This window comes from Mastomys coucha, unplaced genomic scaffold, assembly GCF_008632895.1.
Source record: "Mastomys coucha isolate ucsf_1 unplaced genomic scaffold, UCSF_Mcou_1 pScaffold9, whole genome shotgun sequence".
Lineage (NCBI taxonomy): Eukaryota > Metazoa > Chordata > Mammalia > Rodentia > Muridae > Mastomys > Mastomys coucha.
This window is the reverse complement of record NW_022196915.1, coordinates 63,955,378-63,976,324: the sequence shown is the minus strand read 5'-3', so window position 1 is coordinate 63,976,324 and position 20,947 is coordinate 63,955,378. Positions and strand designations below refer to the sequence as shown.

At 43.0% G+C, this 20,947-nt stretch overlaps 1 protein-coding gene across 14 annotated transcripts in view; it reads right to left on the bottom strand.

Annotated features, from left to right (window-relative positions):
- The window catches only part of Enox1 (ecto-NOX disulfide-thiol exchanger 1), a 569,119-nt gene that overhangs the window by 209,105 nt on the left and 339,067 nt on the right, over positions 1 to 20,947 (bottom strand). For 12 of the 14 annotated variants that reach the window (XM_031363000.1, XM_031362988.1, XM_031362990.1 and 9 more), the window contains 2 exons: positions 9,908 to 10,051; positions 8,434 to 8,571 (listed from right to left, as the gene is read on the bottom strand). In XM_031363000.1, the coding sequence (XP_031218860.1) occupies positions 8,434 to 8,571; positions 9,908 to 9,977 (208 nt within the window). In that variant the 5' untranslated portion in view covers positions 9,978 to 10,051. The remainder of the gene's footprint in view (positions 1 to 8,433; positions 8,572 to 9,907; positions 10,052 to 20,947) is intronic. The other 2 variants (XM_031362997.1, XM_031362998.1) reach the window with 1 other exon arrangement.

Genomic DNA, 20,947 nt, shown 5'->3' with positions numbered 1-20,947 from the left:
CACGTTATCCCTCCCATGAGTCAGAGAGTGAAACTTTCAGAGTGGCAGGAGCTTGCAAGGATGGGGAGCTAGGATCATGTAAAGAGGAGAGAGCTCAGAATGAACACAGGACAATGGAGGGTGCTAACAGCTACTCAAGGTATAAAGAAGTCTCTCAAGCTTTCATAATCCGGGGTGAGGATGTGGTACTCCTTTGTCTGTGGCTCTCCACATACGGAAGAGGGAGTACAGTACCTTTCCCAGATATGACAGAGGGCAGGCTAAGGAACTTAGTGTGAAAGAGTCACAATGACTTAAACCAGTACCAGCTGAAGAAAGACTGTTGATATTAAGAAAGAAGATACCACCAAGCAGAAGAGAGGAAGGGAGAAGTCTCATGACTAGAAGACATCCAAAGTCTCCTGCTCTCCAACTCTCCTTGCAGTTGACTCTCATGGCTTTGGAAAATAAACTAGGAGAGACCCCCATGACAGCTCCACACCTTCTGCATGAGGACCTCCTTTCCTGTGTATCACTCCCTAGGAGGGATTCCTACCTCTGATGTGACTCCACCCTGCAGCATGAAGATCCTCAAATCCTGTGAAACACTCCCAGGTAGGAGCCTGCCATCTCTACCCAGACTCTCCATTATCCCCCCTCCCGTGCCACATGAGAGTTCAAATGGGAACTACGCTATAACAGGGTCAATGGCTCTAGATACCTTAGGCTATCCAATAACAAGTCCAATGCCAGGAATGGGTTACTTCTTTTGGAATTGTTGGTCACTGGGAGCCAGAGACCTCCCCCAAGCCAAACATTACAGGATATGCCATTGCTTTTGCTTACCCTTCAGAATCTAATGGTAAGCCTTTACTGCTGAAGGCATCATATACTTGAGTCATAGAACATGGAGTGACTCGCCATTGACCTGGAAGCTTTGTCTTAAATGGCCAGCTTTCATAGTGCTCTGTGGTGCCGAGTATGCTACCAGGAAAGAAAGACACTCACCAGTCTTACCAAACTGTGAAGCTGTAGTAACGGCAGGCCTAATAAGACATGTTCACTAGTGCCATAGTGGCAAGAATGTTATGGGAGTAACTAAACCCTTGCATTAAAAATCAGTCGGATTGCATTAATCCCATCAGATTGGATTTAAGGCTGATTTCTCAAGATAAAAGTCATGCCTGTCACCATTAATGGTGCCCAGAACCTGTGGCCTAGGGGACAGCTACTGCTATAACTTGACTAAATGCATACAGTATTAAACTGACTTCTAATGCCTTATCATTATATATAAGGAATAGCACATCTCTCAATCATCATTATAGAAGGTGCTTCTTATAGTAGGTGGTAATTAACTCAGAGACCCAGGACCGGTCAAAACACAAAAATAAAAGATCTTGGAATGCTCAGCTCTAAATGGAACATCAATATTTCACTCTCTCCTTCCAAAGCTCCGGGATCAACATGGAAGAAAAAATGGAAAGAGCCAGACACAGGTGGCGGCTAAAGGAAACAGTGTTTCCTGGACATGACAGGCAGTTGCTCACATGACGTCACGGCAATGTGACAGCCTAAACAAGGTCTGTGCAAGCTCAAGCCAGACCAAATAAAAATAATAAAATAACAACAACAATATTAGTAAATCTATAAAATAAAATCCCAGCACAGAGAAGGGAGGTAGTCACGAATCCTACTCCTAGCTGAAGAGTTACTGGTAATTGATAACAGCTGAGAGAAGTAGAGTCACTATGTTTTAAGGATGTGGGTCTTTAGAGGCTATTTATGATTCACTAGAGAGCACAGTACCAATGCGTGTAAGTGGACACAGTGTATTTTATAAAAGAATGCCTGAAACTGGGAGAGACTAGTGGGGGCAGGGATTGGAAGAGAAGGAATAAGGAGTAAATTTTAATCAAAACATATTATATGCATGTATAAAATTATTAAGCAATGAAAACAGTAATTAAAATTATTTAAAAAGGACATGACATTGGGAGGGAGGAGACATGATAAGAGATCCTGGGGTGGGGAGATATGATCAAGATATATTTTGTGTGTATATTAAAGTTTCAAAGAATAAATTTTACAAAATCCAAGGGGAATGGGGAGAGACTTGGACAGTGGAGGAGAGAGTACCTGGCTGCACAGATGGTCAGAGCTCAGGATCTGACAACTAGAAGGTAGAATTGGATAGTGACACCAGTCAGCTACAGCACATACTCCCAGGGTCACAGACTGGGTCATGTGAGTGACAGCCCATGTAGAAGAGAAATCTGGACACTCCAGAGAAGGTTTCCCTCGGCTGACAGGAAATGCCTGGTGCAGATGGTGGCTCAGGAAATAGTGGTGAGTATTTCCCAGAGGTTAGATGAAGTTTGAGAATCCTACACACCAGCTCCTACACTGCGAAAAACTGCACATTGTCAATTAACACAGTAAAGACATGGAGAAAATCCACAAAGAATGTAATTTACCTGTGGTTAACCTGGAGTTGGCCATGGTGGTCAGGCACCTATATACTAATGCTGCATTCACGCTTCCTTGTGATAGATGTGGGACATGAATATTCTAAAAGACCAATTTAGAGAGCATGGCTCTACAACAATGCACAAAACACTGACAGCAAAACAAATAAACTAACAAAAACCCCACAAACCCATAAAACAATTATGGGGATAAAGCAAACAGGAGACAGTAAGTGTAGGGAAGCGGCATCCCCTTGGAGCAGAATTGTGGGGTGGATGCGCAACAATGTAGCATTGCATTTTGGACCAGAGAAAACAGGTACATTGTAATGATCTCAAGCAGAACGTCACTCCAGGTGAGTGGGCGTTTCTGAACGCAGTGGTGGAATCCGGAGGACCAATGAAAAAGGTGTGTCTTAGGCAGGGTAAGGCAGCAGCTCACAAAGGTACAAACACAACGGTAACAAGGGTTGCGATTTCTTGGGAAATCCGTCTGATAAAATCAAAGGATATGAAAAATGTGTCCTTCGCTTTGCTGATAATTTTTAATCTCGCAATAAACCGAAGAAGCACCTAGGAACAGGATTTAGTGTCAGTTTAATTTTAACAAAGACAGGAAGAGTAGTTGGTCATTTAGAAATATCAGAAACTTTGGGAACAAGCCAAGTGCTCATAAACCGAGCCCCTCCATAATCCTGTCAGAGATATTGCTGAGAGGATTTCTCAGAAGGGATGCTACACTAAAGAATCTTTAAGAACCTCTTGAAACATTAAAGCTGGTCTCTGGCATTCTACAGTCACACTGAAGAGCGCCTGAGGTGGCCAGTGTGGACCACGACACTCCTGAGGTGCTGTGGTTCTGCTGAGAAGGAACAAAGAGACCTTGACATGAAGTGCAGGAAAGAGATGGCAAAGCTTCCCATATACAAAGTATAGTAGCACTGTACGAATTTGGTGCTGGAGGAAAAATAGATAACTAATATACAATAGATATTTTAAAATTTGAGAAACATTTACAGAGGTCTGATTTCTGATCAAAGAGAGTCCATGAGAGTGTAAAACTGAAAATACATGTATCAACCTCTGGAGTATGCAAACTGTTCTATGCTTAAAAATAGAGTAGAGAATTCATAAAGGAAACGTTTCTTAAAGGAACTAACATTAAGAAGGAAAAAAAACCAGGCTAGATAAATATTTTAGGAAGTATGTAGTCAGACTGTTAAAATAGTATCTAAAAAGAAAGCTAACATAAACCAACGACCAGTGAGCCAGGACCACATTTGGTAAAATAAGTTTAGAATGAGAATAACCTGTTTATTTCATTATAAATAAAAATGACAGGGGGTGGGAGGGAAGCCAAGCCGTGTTTGCCAGCTTTCTGCCACTGTGATGAAACGCCTGAGGGAAATCCCTGAAAGGGAGAAGACGTTCACTTTTTGCTCCTGGTTTCGGAGATATCTGTCATGGCAAAGCTGAAAATCATGGTGTGAATGTGACTCAGAGCAGAGCTAGGCTGTCAAAAGAGAAGACTGGGAGGGGCTTGTGGTCTAATAACCTGTCTAAGGACATATCCCCAAGACCTGACTTCTTCCCACTAGGTCCCATCTCCCAAAGGCTCCACCACTTCCCGGTAAGGCCATCCTCTGGAGACCAAGCCTTCAGTGCATGGACCTTTGTGGGAATTTCCTTACAAAATTCATATGCTGAGAAAATACAAAGTGAAGGAATAGCATGCCATATTTGCAAATAAAATTAGTAAATTAAATGTAACTGAGCTTTATGGAAATTAATTGCCTAGTATATAGTAAGAAACATTGAAATATTGTCTTCTTTGACCTACTAGTTCTCTATATAAGAACCAACCAAGCAAAATAATTTTAATAGATGAAAAGGCCTGACTGAGCTTTAAAATGTTCACAGTAATACATTTATATTTTTCAAAACTAAAACTAATTAAAAAGGGGCTTCATAGGAGTGACGTGATCTGTAGTTCTGTAGACCTGGCTGGGGCCCCTTTCACAGGAGTGCACTGATGTATGGTTCTGTAGACCTGGCTGGGGCCCCTTTCACAGGAGTGAACTTATGTGTGGTTCTGCAGACCTGGTTAGGGAGGTCGAGGGTCCTCCTGGTGAAGATGATACTATTGTTTTGCTAGGTGGTCATGATATAAAGCTGCTTTCTTTTTTGTATTTGTATTTTTTATAAATGTGAATGTTTTGCCTATTTGCATATATGTGAATTGTATGCATGCCTGGTGCTCGCCAAAACCAGAAGAGGTGGCCAAATTCCCTGAAACTGGAGTTACAGAGGGTTGTAAGTCACCATATGGGTGCTACAAACCAAACCCATGCCCTCTCTAAGAACAGTCCGTGCTCTTAATTGCTGAGCAAAATTTCAAGTTCTCTCAAACTGTCTTTAATTTTTTTTAACATTTCCTGTTTACTCTTCTCTCATATATTACATCCTGACTGCAGCTTCCCTCCTTTGTGTCTTCCCAGCCCCTCCCCACTATTTCCTCTCCCCCCAGACCCACTCCCCCTCTGCTTCTCTTCAGAAAAGCGCAGGCCTCCTAGGGATCCCTTTCTATAAAGGATGGATGAGGCAACCCCAGAAGGAGGAAAAGGGTCCCAGAAGCAGGCAAGAGGATCATAACAGCCCTGCACTCTTAGGATTCCCACAAGAACACAACCATAACATTTATGCAGAAGGTCTAGGTTAGACCCCTATGGGCTCCCTCACTGTCGGCTCACTCTCAGTCCAGGTTAGCTGATTCTATGACCTGTCAAACACCTTCCAAATGCTCAGGTTTAGACCGTTAAAGTAGAGCTGTCCTTGGTCTTTATCACAGAGACTAATTGTAGTGGGTGACACAGTTAAACGATCTCTTACCTGTCTCAAATGCCTAGTATAGGTGATGGATGAGTGGGAGGCCCTACTTGGGGCATCATGTCACCCCTAAGTTAGAGTCCAAGCCTTGGATTCATAAGCCTGCTGGGACAAGCAGTTGCCAACCTAAGACCTAGGCAGGGCTGAGGGTGTCAACATTTGTCCCGTGGGGGTGTGGTCCATGAGGGCCCCTCCCTCCCGAGTAACTCCTGGTTACTGGGGGAGAGGGGGAAAGGTCATTTTCTTCAGGACTGGAATCTTCTCGGGAGTTTCAGAGGAAGCGGGAGCGGGGGTGAGAAAGGGGAACTGTGGGGTGAAAATGACTGAAGTTCATTATTATATATATAGAACTGTCAAAAAATTTAAAAAGAAAAAAAACAGGATAGAAGACAAGCAATTATTTAGTTAATAGTCTACATACAGATACACATTCTCTATAGGCCGCCTCATTTAAGTGTTATGGTAGATCCTAAGATGTATGATCAGGAGACAGAAAGGTTCAGGATGCCTTTGCAGGAGGAAACCTCAGTTCTCTAAAGGAACACACTCAGAACAACAGAGAACGTAGAAACGGACGAACCGCTCAGAATACGAGGCTACCGACTTGACGGATTATTTACCGTAATGTGAAAGCATACAATGGTAAATAGCTGATGGTAAGACGTCCACAGAAAAGAACATAAGAGAATATTCCATATTCATAATGACTGAGATATCTGCACAGGAAAAAAAAAGACAGGAGGGAAATGCACAAATACCAGGAGGTCTCAAAAGAACAGGACCCGATGCTCAGTCAATAATAGAAGCTAGCTGCTCCTGAGAACACAGCAAAGTGCGGCTCACCTAGTCAGGCTGCAGAGGTGAGTAAGGGAACCAGGGAGGGACAATGAAAGGCTCAAAACCCGCTTAAGCAGTCTGGCTAATGCGGGAGATAGAGAACGCAATCCGGGGCAGATACGGTAAATCTTCTATAACGAGTAGGGCTGTAATTCTTTTCATGGTAGGTTGCTAGGAAAATCGTAAATTGGTCATGGTTAAAGTGTCAGAAGACTCAAAATTGTGAGGAAAAATAATGAATTATTGAGGTTTGTGCTTACTCTGGAAGTCTCATGTTTTTCTGAGAGAAATGGGAGCTAAGAGTGAAGTAATTTCTGCTGTCTGAATATTTCAATTAGGGAGCTGGAAAAAGATAAGTGTAGGAACCAAATCTTAACCCCATGTTATCAAAAGGAAGGATCTGCCTGGATGAGCTCTGAGAACACGGTGTGGATAAACTCATTGACAGTGTCCTGGGTGTGTGCACGTCCATCTGTCTGGGACTGTCTATACGGGAGAACAGTTGTTGATTCCATTAAGTCTACAGCGTTTTTAAAGGTGTGATTTCACTAGCCAAGTAGCCAAGCTAGCCAAAAGAATCACAGTCGCTCTGCCACCGTTGCCCTAGTGCTGAAATTATAGGTGCGCACCATCTGAACTGCTACACTCTAATCTCTTCCTTTCCTTTGAATTTTTTTCTTGTCTCAATTTTCCTAACTCCTCTCAGGATCCTTCTTGCTATGGTAAACAGGAACCATGGGGATGGAGAAGTGCCTCAGTGGTTAGAAACATTGGCTGCTCTTCCAGAGGACCTGGAGTCCATTCTCAGAACTCACAAATTGGTTCATAACTGTTTATGACTCCAGTTCCAAGGGATCCAATGCCTTCTTCTGGCCTCCATGGCCCCAGGCATACATGTAGTATACAGAGTTATATGCAGGTAAGTCACTGATATACATAAAATGACTTTTAAACATGTAAAAAAAAAACATATATATCTGCCCACATATAACAATATAGATAATTTAGATTTTTTTTAATGAACATTGTTGATAAAAAGGGGAGGAAGAGACTGGGGCATGGATGAAGGAAGAAGAGAGAAAGTCAGGGACTGAAGGACAGAGGAAGGAAGGAAAGAATGAAGGACAGATGGAGCTTAGCATTGTGGACACAATTCAACATTCCAATGACTCTTGATTCCTCTTTAGTACATACCATCCACCATGTCTGGACTTGGTGGACAAAGACACTCATTGTGCTGTTTAAACACATCCTATAGTATAGTGGTCATCCCACCAAGGCACATCCCAAGAGGATGGGGCCAGCCCATCTGCTGACTGTTGAGGCCTGCGTACCCCGTAGAGCCTCTAAGTAGTTGCTGAGTGAGTGAGTAGACGTGAGTCCCACTATCTCTGAAGACAATGCTCATCCCCCCCCCCCATCTGATTGCCTGTTCCTTCAGATTCCCAGTGACAGACCAGCAAGCTGACACATTACATCGTTACCACCCACCACCGAACCCTGTCCTGCGCATCGGCTTTGTCCCTAGTTACCAGTCACGTTTTTCTATTTATTGAGACATGCTTTTTGCTGATACTTACAAGTATATGTGTATACATGTATACATAAAATTTTATTTTTGAAAGCCTATTTTACAAGACACACCTAAAACCCCCAATGAATACATGTAGAATTAAGTAGTAAAACCTTTCGGTGACCTTTGACTTCAGGATATTTCTAAATGTGCCATCTATCAGCTGTTCTGAATTACTCTTTCAAAGTGTGACAGGCTGCAGAGTCTGAATGTAGGGTCAGTTGAGCTGAGCCTCTACATATATCACTTCACGACTAGAAGAGTGACATTAAACACTCATCTTCAAGTTCCAGGTTTGTAACATGGGAACATGAACAAAAGCAGCAACCAAACACGGAGGCGACTTCGGAGCTACCACAAAGGAGATGGCGCTGTACGAGACTAAGTTTCACAAATTGAAAGGCGGGTATCAGCCATCCCATCTACCAATTTGAAAGTGCAACCATCGAAGCAAGGTTATGGAGAAAAGATGGGCTATGGATCAAGAGCAGTGAGGGCTAGAGTCTCCGAGTCTGCAAAAAGCAGAGAGCAGAAGTAAACAATCTCTAATGCAGTCAGCCAGCCACGGCCAGGTCAAAGACCAAAGGCCACATTCAACACCGGCATGCAGGGAGATTACCACAGAACACCTGTCACCCACAGTGTTTGGCAGTTTTTGCAGAGCATCTTTGAAACCAGGAGAAAGCTTACCGGACACGAGCTGCTGTCCAGGCAACCCCACGGGAACCATGCCCAAGTTATTCATAGCGGTGGCCCAGGCTGTGGGATCGGTGACGGACATGTTGAGCTGGGTGGTATCTAGGGCTATGTTCCCCAAACCATCAGCTGCTGCAGGAGAAACAAACTCGGCTTAGTGTTGACAGGCAAGACTCTTCCCTTTAAAGAAGATCACGTTCCTAAAGACACAAGGCTTCATTTAGCACATTGCTAAGACATTAAAAAAAAAAAAAACACTGTAATCCATACTACACCAATGATTTCTCCAGATGTAAAAGCACGTGGGCAGAAGTGCAGAGACGGAAGCACGAAGAAGTGCTTCCGAGGAACTTTCTAGTTCCACCTCTGGGGAAAAGGGTCACTTGCCTCCTCCATGTGAGGCAATGCTTGTTAAAGAGACAGGGCCTAGAACAAAGTGCTGGCAAGTTAACTGTCTAGCAGAACAAGATGGTTAGTGTGTCTGTTTCTTAGGATTACATTGCGCCCGCCATCCCTTCTAAGTAAGAAAACAGTTGTCAAGGAATAGAACGCATCCTGGCCAAACTTACTAGTTACCAGGTGATCACCGAAGCAGAGGCCCTCTGAGGCAGCAGTTCTCAACCCGTGGGTTGCGACCCCTGTGGGGGCTGAATGACCCTCACATAAGGGTTGCCTCAGACCATCAGAGAACACAGACTTTTGTTTGTTTGTTTGTTTTTGTTTCTTTGTTTTTAGACACAGGGTTTCTCTGTGTAGCCCTGGCTGTCCTGGAACTCACTCTGTAGACCAGGCTGGACTCAAACTCAGAAATCTGCCTGCCTCTGCCTCTGCCTCCCAAGTGCTGGGATTAAAGGTGAGTGTCACCACCGCCCAGCTCTAGAACACAGATATTTACATTACAATTCATAACAGTATCAAAATTATATTTATAAAGCAGCAACAAAAATAATTTTATGGTTGGGGGTCACCATAATGCGAGGAACTGTGTTAAAGGGTCTCAGCGTTAGGAAGGTTTAGAACCGTGCTTGAAGGAAATGTATGTGTCTATTTAAAATGACTTTTTTTTTTTTAGCATATTCCTTTTTTATTATTTCTTTTGTTTTTTAAGATTATATATATTTTTTATTTACCCCCTTCCCTTTCTTCCCTCTAGCTTCTCCCATAAACCCTTCCTTGCTTTTTTCAAATTCAGGGCCAAAATTTTTAGAATATGTCTTATAAATACTGGCTAATAAAATCAGTAAGCAAAATTAGAAAACAAATGGCAGAAATTAAACAGAAAACAGAAAACTAGAAAACTGTGTTAAGTTTGATTTTATGCTTTTTATTCCTTGAGTTTCATAGTCCTCTCTTTTCCCCCAGGCTCCAGCCCCTGATTCAACATGGATTTTTATTGCTGAGCAAGCTTTCCTGGTATAAAAGTAAAAAAAAATCTTGTTTGTGTCTTCCACTGGCCACCAATACTTACCTGCAGCCATCATCTGACGAAGCTCCTGAGGACACTGGGCAATGCTCTTAAATCCAGCTGCATCTACCATTGAACTGCATGCACCCTGGGGCGCCGGGGTGCTTTGACTGCTGAGTGGAGGGTCCCCTCGGAGATCATTGGACTCTGCAAAAAAAGGGGGAAGATTGTGGTGAGGAAGGTCAGAGAGAAGGGAGCGTACTTCCTGAAGAAGAAGAAGAAGAAGAAGAAGAAGAAGAAGAAGAAGAAGAAGAAGAAGAAGAAGAAGAAGAAGAAGAAGAAGAAGAAGAAGAAGAAGAAGAAGAAGAGGAAGACAGTTGTCTATTTAAACACAAAACAAACCACAAAGATCCACGTCCAGCAGCTGGGCGCAGACCTGAAGGTGCTTCTGTCCTGACCTGCAGTGTTGTGGCACAGCTTCTCTTTGCTCAGGAGATGTAAGGGGTCAACTCGCCTCACCTGGCCCAGGGCTGCCTCAGGAAACAGCAGCATCTGAGAGTGTTAGGGCTTAGGCTCCTGCCGCAGCCTCTTTGCCTGTGGGCCTTATCAGGGCCAGCACAGCCTCTTCCACGCACTGCACACCAATAGCCAGGGCAGACGAGGGTGAACGTGATTTCTTTTCAAGTTAAAAAAAAAATTAATTGATGTTGTTATTTTGGAAGACGGCCGTCTGTGAAATGTATTCAAAGAGGACAAAAAAGTGAGGAGGGAGAATAGAAAAAAGCAGGAACCCTTTTTCTGTAAGGCTGTTAAATCATTAGAGAAGGCAAGCCGAAAAGAATGGCAGGGCCGGTCTGGGAAGAAATCTACTGGGCTGCAGTAGCAGAGGCAAAACGTTTGTTTTTCAGTTCTGTAAGGTGATGTATTTGACTGGCCCAAATCTGTTTGGTCCAAATTTTCCTGAGCATTACATGGCACACGCATGTACACACGTGCGCACGCGCACATACACACACACATACACACACACACACGTATGCATAGATGCATGGTATATGAATATGTCTATATTTATATAGAGATATGTATTTTATTATACTCAAAGTGTTTTGTAGTAAATATAAATGAGAATACAGCATGCAGTAAAGTTACAAAGGGTCTCTCTGTGACATTAATTGTCAAATTCTATGCTCCCCTACCCTTACAGATGAAAGGCTGGCCATGCACAGATTCACAGTCTAAGTGCATGTCTGCCACTTGCAAACGCAGATGAGCAGCCCAATGATCGTTTGACTCACCTCTCTGTCTGAGATGACAACTGAAGTTAAATGTTTGGTTTTGTTTACATATCAACGTACCCCACCCACCCACCCAGTCACATTTCTGTTCATGCTTTTAGAAGTAAATGTTGTAGTTTTTTTTTTTTCGTAAAGTGTGAAGCTTGAATATTTCAAATTCTTTGACTCTAAGGGCCGAGTGTCAGTAGCTGTACTCCTTAATGATGTCAGACAGCTTCTTGCCGGTTCAATTCAAATGCAAGCTTGGGTCTCAGTATCTCACAGATAGGTATACAAGGAACGTGTGGTTTTGGTAGTTCAGCTAACTTCTAGCTATCATTAAGGGGGTAAATGAGATGCTGGGGAATTTTCTCACAATTACCTACCACCTAGCAGTGGAGGATTCCAATCCGGGATGCAAACTGTATTCAGAACATATACATCAAACCTCTCTTTTAAACCTTGCTTCCTAATGAATGTAGAATGTGCTTTTGCATTGTTTATCAATCACCATGGGCAACGAATACCACAGGACAGATCCTTTCCATAGAAACCAAGTTCAGCAAATCTGTAGCCAACCTGAGTGTGTGTCCTGCAGTTGCTCACTCATTGGCACTATGGTGAAGCCTCAGAGTGCTTTTCTCATGGCTCCAACCATTTCAGGGCACCAAGGCAGAGCCACATGAGCCTGTCTCATTCTTCTCAATGACCGTGTAGTGGAGCAGCCTTGGATCATCACAAGGTCACTATTCGTCTTACTTGGCTCCCTAAATGAACTGTGTAGTTGTCTCCGGTCCTCCGGCTCAGATGTTCACAAATGGACGTCAATCACACATTTCCTCCCGTCTAATGAGTTTTGCAGTTCTGAAACACTCTATCACGGAGTATCTCCTTACTTTATCGGCTTTATGGCTAGTGCTTCTCTGGCTACGCTTAACCTTGACTTTTTTCTCCAGTGTTACAGGGACAGCATTAGCTTGCCTTGGCTCCACACTGTCTGTTCTAGTGGTGATGCTCACTGTGGTGGTACAGAGGAGCCCTGGGGGATCCATGGCCTCAACTCTATCTTTCACAGACACCTTAACAAACTGCTACTATCTCAAAATGATTATTAGCAGGATGTGGTCTGTAAACTTTCCTTTACCCTTATCTTCAACTCTGTGACTTATTGTAGCTCTCCAGTACCACAACCCAATGGTTTTAATTGCGTACTACTTCATGTGGCTATCAGGTACCTAGAATGGCGTCCTGAAGTAAGTTCATCCCTACTAGGTATTTCAAATTATCAGGGCTGCCAGGATACTGCTTTACATTTTAAACTGATTTAGTCACTTGGGTTTGAACAGAAGGGAATACTGTAAATATTAATTACTGCCTGGTAACTTATAAATGGGAGCAAGAGTGACTTTTGTTCTTTGTTAGCGCCTATTATTTTTGGTGACTCTGGCCTCTCCAAATCATTCAATTGATGATTCTAGGCAACTTCTTTTTGCCTTGGTTTTCTTATTTCTAAACTATAGGAAAGATTAATATTCTTAATGATGTTTATTTACACACAGATATGGGGAGTTAAGATTTACAGCTAATAAAGTACTCTGAATACAGTAGGTGATAATTATTGTTATTTTATTTGGAAGTGCAGTGTTTCTATTAAGGTATCCGGGGATCTTTGTGTTCTGGTGTATAATTATGTAATTAATTATAAAACAGTGAATAACACTTGATATTTCTAAAAGTAAGTGTTGCCCTAGTTTTCTGTACCACACCTAAACTGTAGCAGGCTGTTTCGTTCCCCACAATCCCTTGTAAAATAACATCATATAAAAGCTTTTTACTTTCTATGCAAATACAAAAGCTTTTAAGAGCTTCCTGACAAATTATGAAATTGGTGGTTTCTGCTTACAGGTTTTACGGAGGGATTATTATTACAAAGCAACCAGATGTACAGAATGTCAAGGATAACAGGGAAGCTCTGGGAAGCTCTGCCCAGGCTTAATGGACCTCCAACCTGTTCTCTAGTGAAATATGTCAAAGGCCAAAATCTTACAGCTAATTTCCCAAATCTTTAACAAGATATATTTTCGCTCAGTACTTCACTGGGTTATATCAACCGAGCAAAAAATGTTTTTATTCTCATCAAGCCTACAAAAGTACTGTAGCTTAAGAGAAGCATGGGATGTCCCCTGGTAGACCTTTCTAACTCTATACGTATCAAGAACAAATATTTTAAAGAAAAAAATTCACCTGTGCTTGTCCACAAAAAGGAGTTTCCTGTTAAATGGGGCAAAAAATCAGCTAGGTTTTGAAAATATTGGATTAAAAAAATAGATCTGTTTGACCTACTTCCTTAGGCTCATACCTACTTTAATAGAAAAATCAATACAATGTGAGAATCAGTTTTATTAATGTCTTTTGAAAGAAATGAGATCAAAGCAAACCTACATCACATGATTGCCAAAGCCTTATTTGTTAGAAGTTCTTTATTAGTTATAGTTTATGTAGGTGGTAAAACCCAGCATTTTCATCCCCCAATCATTTTTTCCTATCACCAAGAATATATCTAATATTGGTGTTCAGCAGGAGGCAACCATTGTCAGGTTACAGAGACATTTCATAGACTAAAACAATGGGATGCTATACAACAAGACATATGCCACATCTATATTAATGCCATGCTTTCAAAACAACTGTCTGTGATGATGAGGGGGGAACTTTTCTTCTTCTAGTGGTAAACCAGGGAACTCCAGAGCTGCCTCCCCATTGAAGAACAATGGGGAATCTGTGTGTTTTACATCTGCTTTGTAAAATTCTGTTTTCTTTTCATAAACACTGACCACAAAGACAAGCTCCACAGAGTGTTTCTCCCTTGGTTTCCAAGGAGAGCAATTCACCTTCACCACTGAGTGTTTTACTTCTCGGAGATGAGGAGAATCTGAAAACCTGGGGACAGAATGAAACTGCTCCTCAAAACATGGCTTAAGGGGCTGGAGAAGGTAAGTGGTGCAGGGATGTGGAGACAGCGCAGCAGTTAAGAGCACTGGTTACTTTTCAAGATCCAAGTTTGGTTCTCGGCACCTACATGGTGCCTCACAACCATCTGTAATTCCAGTCCCAGGGGATGTCATGCCCTTTTCTGGTCTCCAGGGGCACCGTATGCACGTGGTATGCACAGAGATATATAAATGAAGATACCCAAACATATACATGACACACGTGTATACACACACTCATGCAAAAGAAAGGACGGAAGAGAGGAAGGGGAGGAGGGAGGGAGGAAAAAACACACTTATACATGTAAACACTCAAAAACAAGACAAACAGCAACAACCAAAATCATGATAAGGGCACACAAAAGCTGATGCCTTTAGAGGAATAAGGAAGGGATGGGTGGTGGTCGCCAGCAGATGGGGACAGATTTAGAGATAAGTCACTATACCAGACCACAGAATATCAGGTGGTTCACAGGAAAGTACACAATGTGAGTCACAATGACCTTGATGTAAGGTGCCATTGGTATCCTAACAGGAGAACATAGGAGATTTGGACCCTCACCTCTATCTTCCCATGGGCCTCCACTTTCGAACCAGTCTCTAGTCAACTCTAAGTTCAGGCTGATGAAGACAGTTTCTCATGTTTACCCACCCTGAAGGTAGCAAGCCCAGTACACAGGGCAGAAATATCTGCAAACTCTATCCTGCTTCTTAATTCTTTTGTGTATTGGGAATGCTTTGAAATAGCTTAAAGGTGGTAATGAAGAGATGGATGTTAATAGAGATACCCTAGGATCATAGATGAAAAAAATTCTAAAGTTTTTAAGCCTGGTAAATATACAGGATTCTGGCTGCTTATTAATGATCACTATCTGCTAATTAATGGTAGAGAATAAAACCGAGGTTTTAGTGGAGAGTGTGAGAAAGAACAAATTAGTGGGAAGATTTGTTAAGCAGCAATATACTTTAAACTTTTACATTCACTTATTTTATGTGTTTGCCTGAAAATACATGTATAGGTACCATGTGCACGCCTGGTGCTGGAAGAGTCAAAGGGCTGTAGCAGAGCGCCTGGAACTGGAGCTATGGATGGTTGGCTTGTGAGCTACCATGCAGGTACTAGGAACCAAACCAGGGCCTTGCCCAAGAGCAACAAGTTCTCTTCATTGCTGAGCCATCTCTCCAGCTCCCCTGCTCTGCCTCAAGTAGTAATGCTCTACTATTAAACAAAGCCAGGAGGATCATTCTAAGGAAAAGGGAGGAAGCAGGGGTCATTGCTGTGCAGAGGTGAGCCCAGGGAGGGCATTTGATAGGGTAACAGCTCCTATGGAGCTCACAGACTCAAAGACCCTTCTTTAATACCCCCTCCCTTTACTTGTACAGATCTCTGCAGACTTTTCAAAACAGCCAGGTTAGACATCCCCATACAGTGTCCCCGGGAAGAGGTGCCATATCTATTCTGTGTATTTTTTTTTCCATCAGTTTTCTCTCTAAGGGAAAAAGACAAAAGACATGATGGTTCTTCTCTGCTCCCATTCTATGCCGTCCTGGTCCCTCTCACCTCACAAGCTTATTAGCTCCCCGTCTACCTGACCCCTTCTCTGAGAAGGGATCTAAGTCTGGACATAGCTAACTCTCCCCTTCACTGCTAGTACTAGTCAACACTAAACTTAGGATGACAAAATGAACTTGTCAATGGCCAGCAAGGACACAAAAACATGGCAGGCTCTTCCCCCATCACCTCCCTCCACATAAATACATGTATGCATGAGAAGAGGAGGGGAAAGAAAAAGTAGAGAAAGGGGGCATCAAACACCAGAGCTCAGTGATAGGGTTCGACCCCAAAGCTGGGGGTTTGAAAGCTAAAGAACACTATAAGGAGAATGCATATTGAAAACTAAAATGCAGATGGACTAGTGTCAGGGGGAAATAGTTGGAAAGAAAGTTTTGGTGCCCTCAAAAAGTCATCTATGGAGATTTCAGGTCTCACATGTCCTAGGTCTCATATGTCCTTGGCGACCAGAGCAGGGTCAAGAGCAGGTACCAAGGCACATTCCCTTTGTGAGGTTTCTTTCAGCTGCTATTTGAACGAGCTCAGATCTATAAATAACTGCATCTCCAGGCCCACTAAGCAGTACATTAACATGACAGAGGCATAAATGTATAGTAGAAAGGAGGTGAAATCATTGGAAGAAAGGAGAGTTTCAGTTTGGCATGGACCACAGAAGATGAAAAGCAGATCCGGCCAGTTCTCAAACACTAAACTCCATTATGGGGACTGTGATTATATCCTCCATTTTCTACTTTGTCAAGCAGCCAATTTCAAGCTGCAAATTATCTTCCTTTTATCTTAGGGAAGTAATGACCACACAATGGGTGAGGCATTACCTCACCCTCACCATGTTGCCTTGTCTTCAGGGTGAAGGCATACAGAAATGGGCAGGCAAGGAGGCAGGGCTTCTCTGAAATTACACAGCCTACTAACATGACCACCAGAGACGTGTCCACGTATCCATGTAAGTGAACAAACATGGGCAGAAGAGCACACTCAATTACTTTTGATGCAGGAAAGATACTGATCAACGTCACACATATACTCTCTCTCCCCTCAACCCCTGTGTGTGTGTGTGTGTGTGTGTGTGTGTGTGTGTGTGTGTATTTATGTGGAGAGAAATGACAGGTACAATTATTTTTCTCAGGAAGCCTCTGCTTTTTAAAAAGCCTGCATTCATGCTTCTAGATTGAACAAATACTCAGAGAGCAATCTTGAGACCTTCAGGGAAAAAAGCTCTGCTCGTTCCATTAAAAACAGAAAGGAGAGAGGGCCTGTATGCTCTTTTGACCATTTGTAAACTTTTAAGTCTCTGGAGACAGTTTTTAAAATCCATGACCTTCCACACAGAGACTACTTCAGGTTTCCAAGAAAGGGTGACATTATATGTAAAGACTATTTGTGGAAAATACAATAGCTCAACCAGTCCTCTCATGGACAAGATGTCAGTTAGCAACCTTCATACACTGTCTATTCTCTTGGGTTGCTTTCTACCTTCTAAATATATCAACATGAAAACAATTACCATTGCTTTACCCTGATGGTGAGTGAGTTATTAGAAGAAGCACCACTACCCAGAACCCTAAGCCTGAATTGATAAGCCCTCGTTACAACAGAGCTCCAGGGATTCATGAGGAACACACCTCAGTTCACAGAGCACCGGGGTGTGCAGAATTATATGGTACTTGAAATTCATCAGTTCCAATTCCTCCCAGTACAGAAGTCTCCACATGTTCTTGACAGACCCTCCCACTCGTAAGGGGATGGTGAGTAAGTGCCCACCATTTCAAACAGTTCTGGGTTATCCCACTCTACCTATCCCCTCACCTGGGGAAAAGATCTAAATCTGACTTCTGGCTTCGGGCCAGTTCATGTGTAGCCTTAGGAAAAAACATGAACCAGCTATCCCTGGAAGAAGGTTATTGGTTCTCCTCTGCCATCTATGCAAGTCACAGATACGATTATGAACGTAAACAAGGACATACACAGCGAACTCCCTGCCACCATTAAGCCCTTTCTGAATTCTCACTCTCTTTTCTTTTTACATTCACATTTGTGTGTGTGTGTGTGTGTGTGGGGGTGTTCATGGAGCAGACCAAACAAAAAGCTCTTGGTAAATGCAAGCTTTACCTGCAACAACAAAGCCATGGGCTGTTGAAATTGAGCAAGAGAGACCAGGAAAAGACTCCTGTAGAGAAAGGAGGCAATGTCTGAGCCAGACTTCAGAGGGCTTCTAGGCTTCAAAGATAATACTATCAAAAGACATGAGTCCTTCATATAGAGCACATAGGCAAGCATATTAAACAATAATTTTATATTGTTTAATAATACATATAATAATAGCTATAGTTACATATCATTACATGTATAATTACATATTATACATAACATATATTACATGTATAATTACATATTATGTATAAATACATATAATATCTATAATAATTCTTGTATATAATAATACAATAATACATATCTACTATAGAAATATAGTATTGTTATATACTTCTTGGCCACAATGATACACAGAAAACATTTTCTGCAAACATAATTGCCTTCTTACAAAAAAAAAAAATTCTACATTTGCTGTGGGTGGCTCAGTGTTCTCACTATGTGTTCATTTTATACCTGACCCATGGGTGGAAAACAAGTTAAGACACAAAGTGAAACATTTTAATTGTCTCGGGTAAGTACCTGACCCTTAAAGAGCTGCAAACCCTGGTAAATGAGTTATCTATTTCCAAAAAGCCTTGGGCATAGCCTTTAGTCTATGGAAATTTACCTGCAATAAAATCCAGATCAGACCCTGACCAGCCTGATCCAGTGGCTCATCCTGCTTAACATTTCCTTTAGTAGAGTCACAGAGAACAAGTTAGTTACTCTTTAAGCTAATGAGTTCTTAATGATGCCATTGCAGCCCAATGAATAAAGCATTAGCCCCACAGCCAAGATGGCCCAGGACTTACAGACACAGCAGCTCGCACCTTTCCAATACACTTCCCCAGGCCAGAAACCTAGCTTTCTCTTCCTCTAAACCACCAGATACCTAGCTTTCTGTTCTTCAGATGACCACCTGGCCCTTGTTCTGGTGAGTAACAAGTGAAGGACAGTGAACTTTGCAGTTCCCAATCCAACAGTGTGCTTGTGGGTTCTGCAGAAAGCCTCCCAGCATTCTTAGGGAAATGAACAGGGCACCAAGCCGGTTGCAAGTGTAGGTGGGCGTTTGCTACAAGGTTCTAGTTTGGCAGGGAGCAATCTGATTAAATGGGTTAAGCCTCTGGCGATGGTGGTGGTTGTGTTAAGCAGGACTCCATGGAGATGTCCGAGGGAAGAGAAAGGGGTGGGTGGCTTAAGCATCATTGGATTTCTGAGGCTGGAGGTGGATGGGGGTGTACACAGAGGTGGTTCTAGATTCTAGGACCTTAAATGATTCAGAAATTAGAAAGACTTCCCTGGAGCTGGAGCTCCATGGGCAATGGGCTTGCCCAGCATGTACAAAGCTATAGGTTCAATCCTGATCCCTAGCACCTTGTAAAACTGGCACGGTAGTGAAGCCCGCGATCCTACCATCGAAGAGCAGGACGCAGCAGAATCAGAGCACAAAGGCATCTTTGGCCTTATATTGGAAAATGTTCAAGGGACAACTCTGGCATTAAGGCAAGGCTGAAGGTCACTGTCACAGTCTGCTGCTAAAGTTCTAAGAGGACTGCCCTTTCTTTCTTGCCTAAGATTCCATAAAGGCTGTAGATGAAGGGCCCTCCACCCTTATCTTCTCAAGTAAGACTCTTTCTTCCTCTGAATCTACAAGAGGAGCCATTTGCCTCCGATGAAGCCAGACAGTTGCCTTAGTCACTGTCAAGTGACCTTCTTTATATGAAGAAAGTAAAAGGGAAGGGCTTGGGAGAGAGGTTTGAATGGCAAGAGATTGGGAAGGTAGAGCAGAGGAGGGGATGGAGCAAGGATAACTAATACTTAGTAAAAAAAAAAAAAATACAGGTGCTTAGTGAAAATACAGCCTCGGAAGGAGTTTGACGGATGTATCTTACACAGGGCGACGGTGTTCCTTCCAGAGTGTCAGCTATGAAACAAAAATCCCAGCATCCACTGTGGAATACCTTCCTACAAACTGCTCAGGGTAGTCCCAAAGATCCCAGAGACAACAGAGGCTATAGCTACTGCTCTTGGCTGTGCAGGAGAACTTGATAGTAAGACCCTGTAGGTACCGCAGAAGTTGGTTACAGGACGTGGAGACATCAAGCTGAAACCTGACTTGGCCGCTCTGTCTCACTGCTGGCTAGCTTTTATAGTGCTGGAAGGTGCTATGCAGGCTGCCTGGGGGAGAAAAGTCCATTAACAGTCCTGGCCAGCTGTGAACTCTGCCAGCTATAACAACAACCAGTCTGGGAAGATGGGCCCATTGGTGCAATTGATTGGGGACAATCAATTGTTTTCTGATTGAATTCAAGGCCAACTCCACAGGGCACAGCCATGCCTAGTACTCTAAACCTATGCAACAATCCATAGCTGGGAAGGTCACAAGCCCCAGGAAAGAACTGACTCCTATTGGTTTGCTAACTGGGCATAATAGCAAACTGCTTTTTAAATCTCTATACCCATCAATTAGTGGGCCTCTCAGCCCTTGTCAGAGAACTTCATTATTTTGGAGTAGACAGCTATCACTATGAAGACTCACAACTCAAAGTGCAGAGAGTAAGTAAATAAGGGGTGGTTGGCTTTAAGTGGGATGCCCGCACCATACCTCTCCACCAAAGAAGGAGAAGGAGAGGAGGAGGGGGAGGAGGAGGAAGAGGAGGAGGAGGAGGAGGAGGAGGTCACGGCAGCAGAAAGATTGTAAAAGACAGAGGTTGGGCAGGATTACTGCAGAACACTGTCTTCTGGATGTGACGTGACCAGTGGACTCTTGATCTCATAGCAGCTGCAGTTGCAGGCATAAGACCTACACAACATCTAGCCAGTCAACATTTCATCGTGAGGCCCTCCCCTCCCCTCAGGGACAATGGACAGTTCCTGGTGGCTGCTAGAAGGGGTGTGACTTTCTCCTGTGTTATAGTCACTCTTAAGTTGCCCATGTTTCAGTAAATAACCTTCCACTCATGTTTATGAAGGGACTCTAACCTCAGTAGGGGACACACACACACACAAAAGACATGAAATCAGGAGGGGAGAGTTCATGGGAGGCAGAAGGGATTCAGCAGGAGGCAGAGGAAGAGACAGGTAATACAAGGTAAATAAAGGAGGCAAAAGTTCATTATATGCATGCATG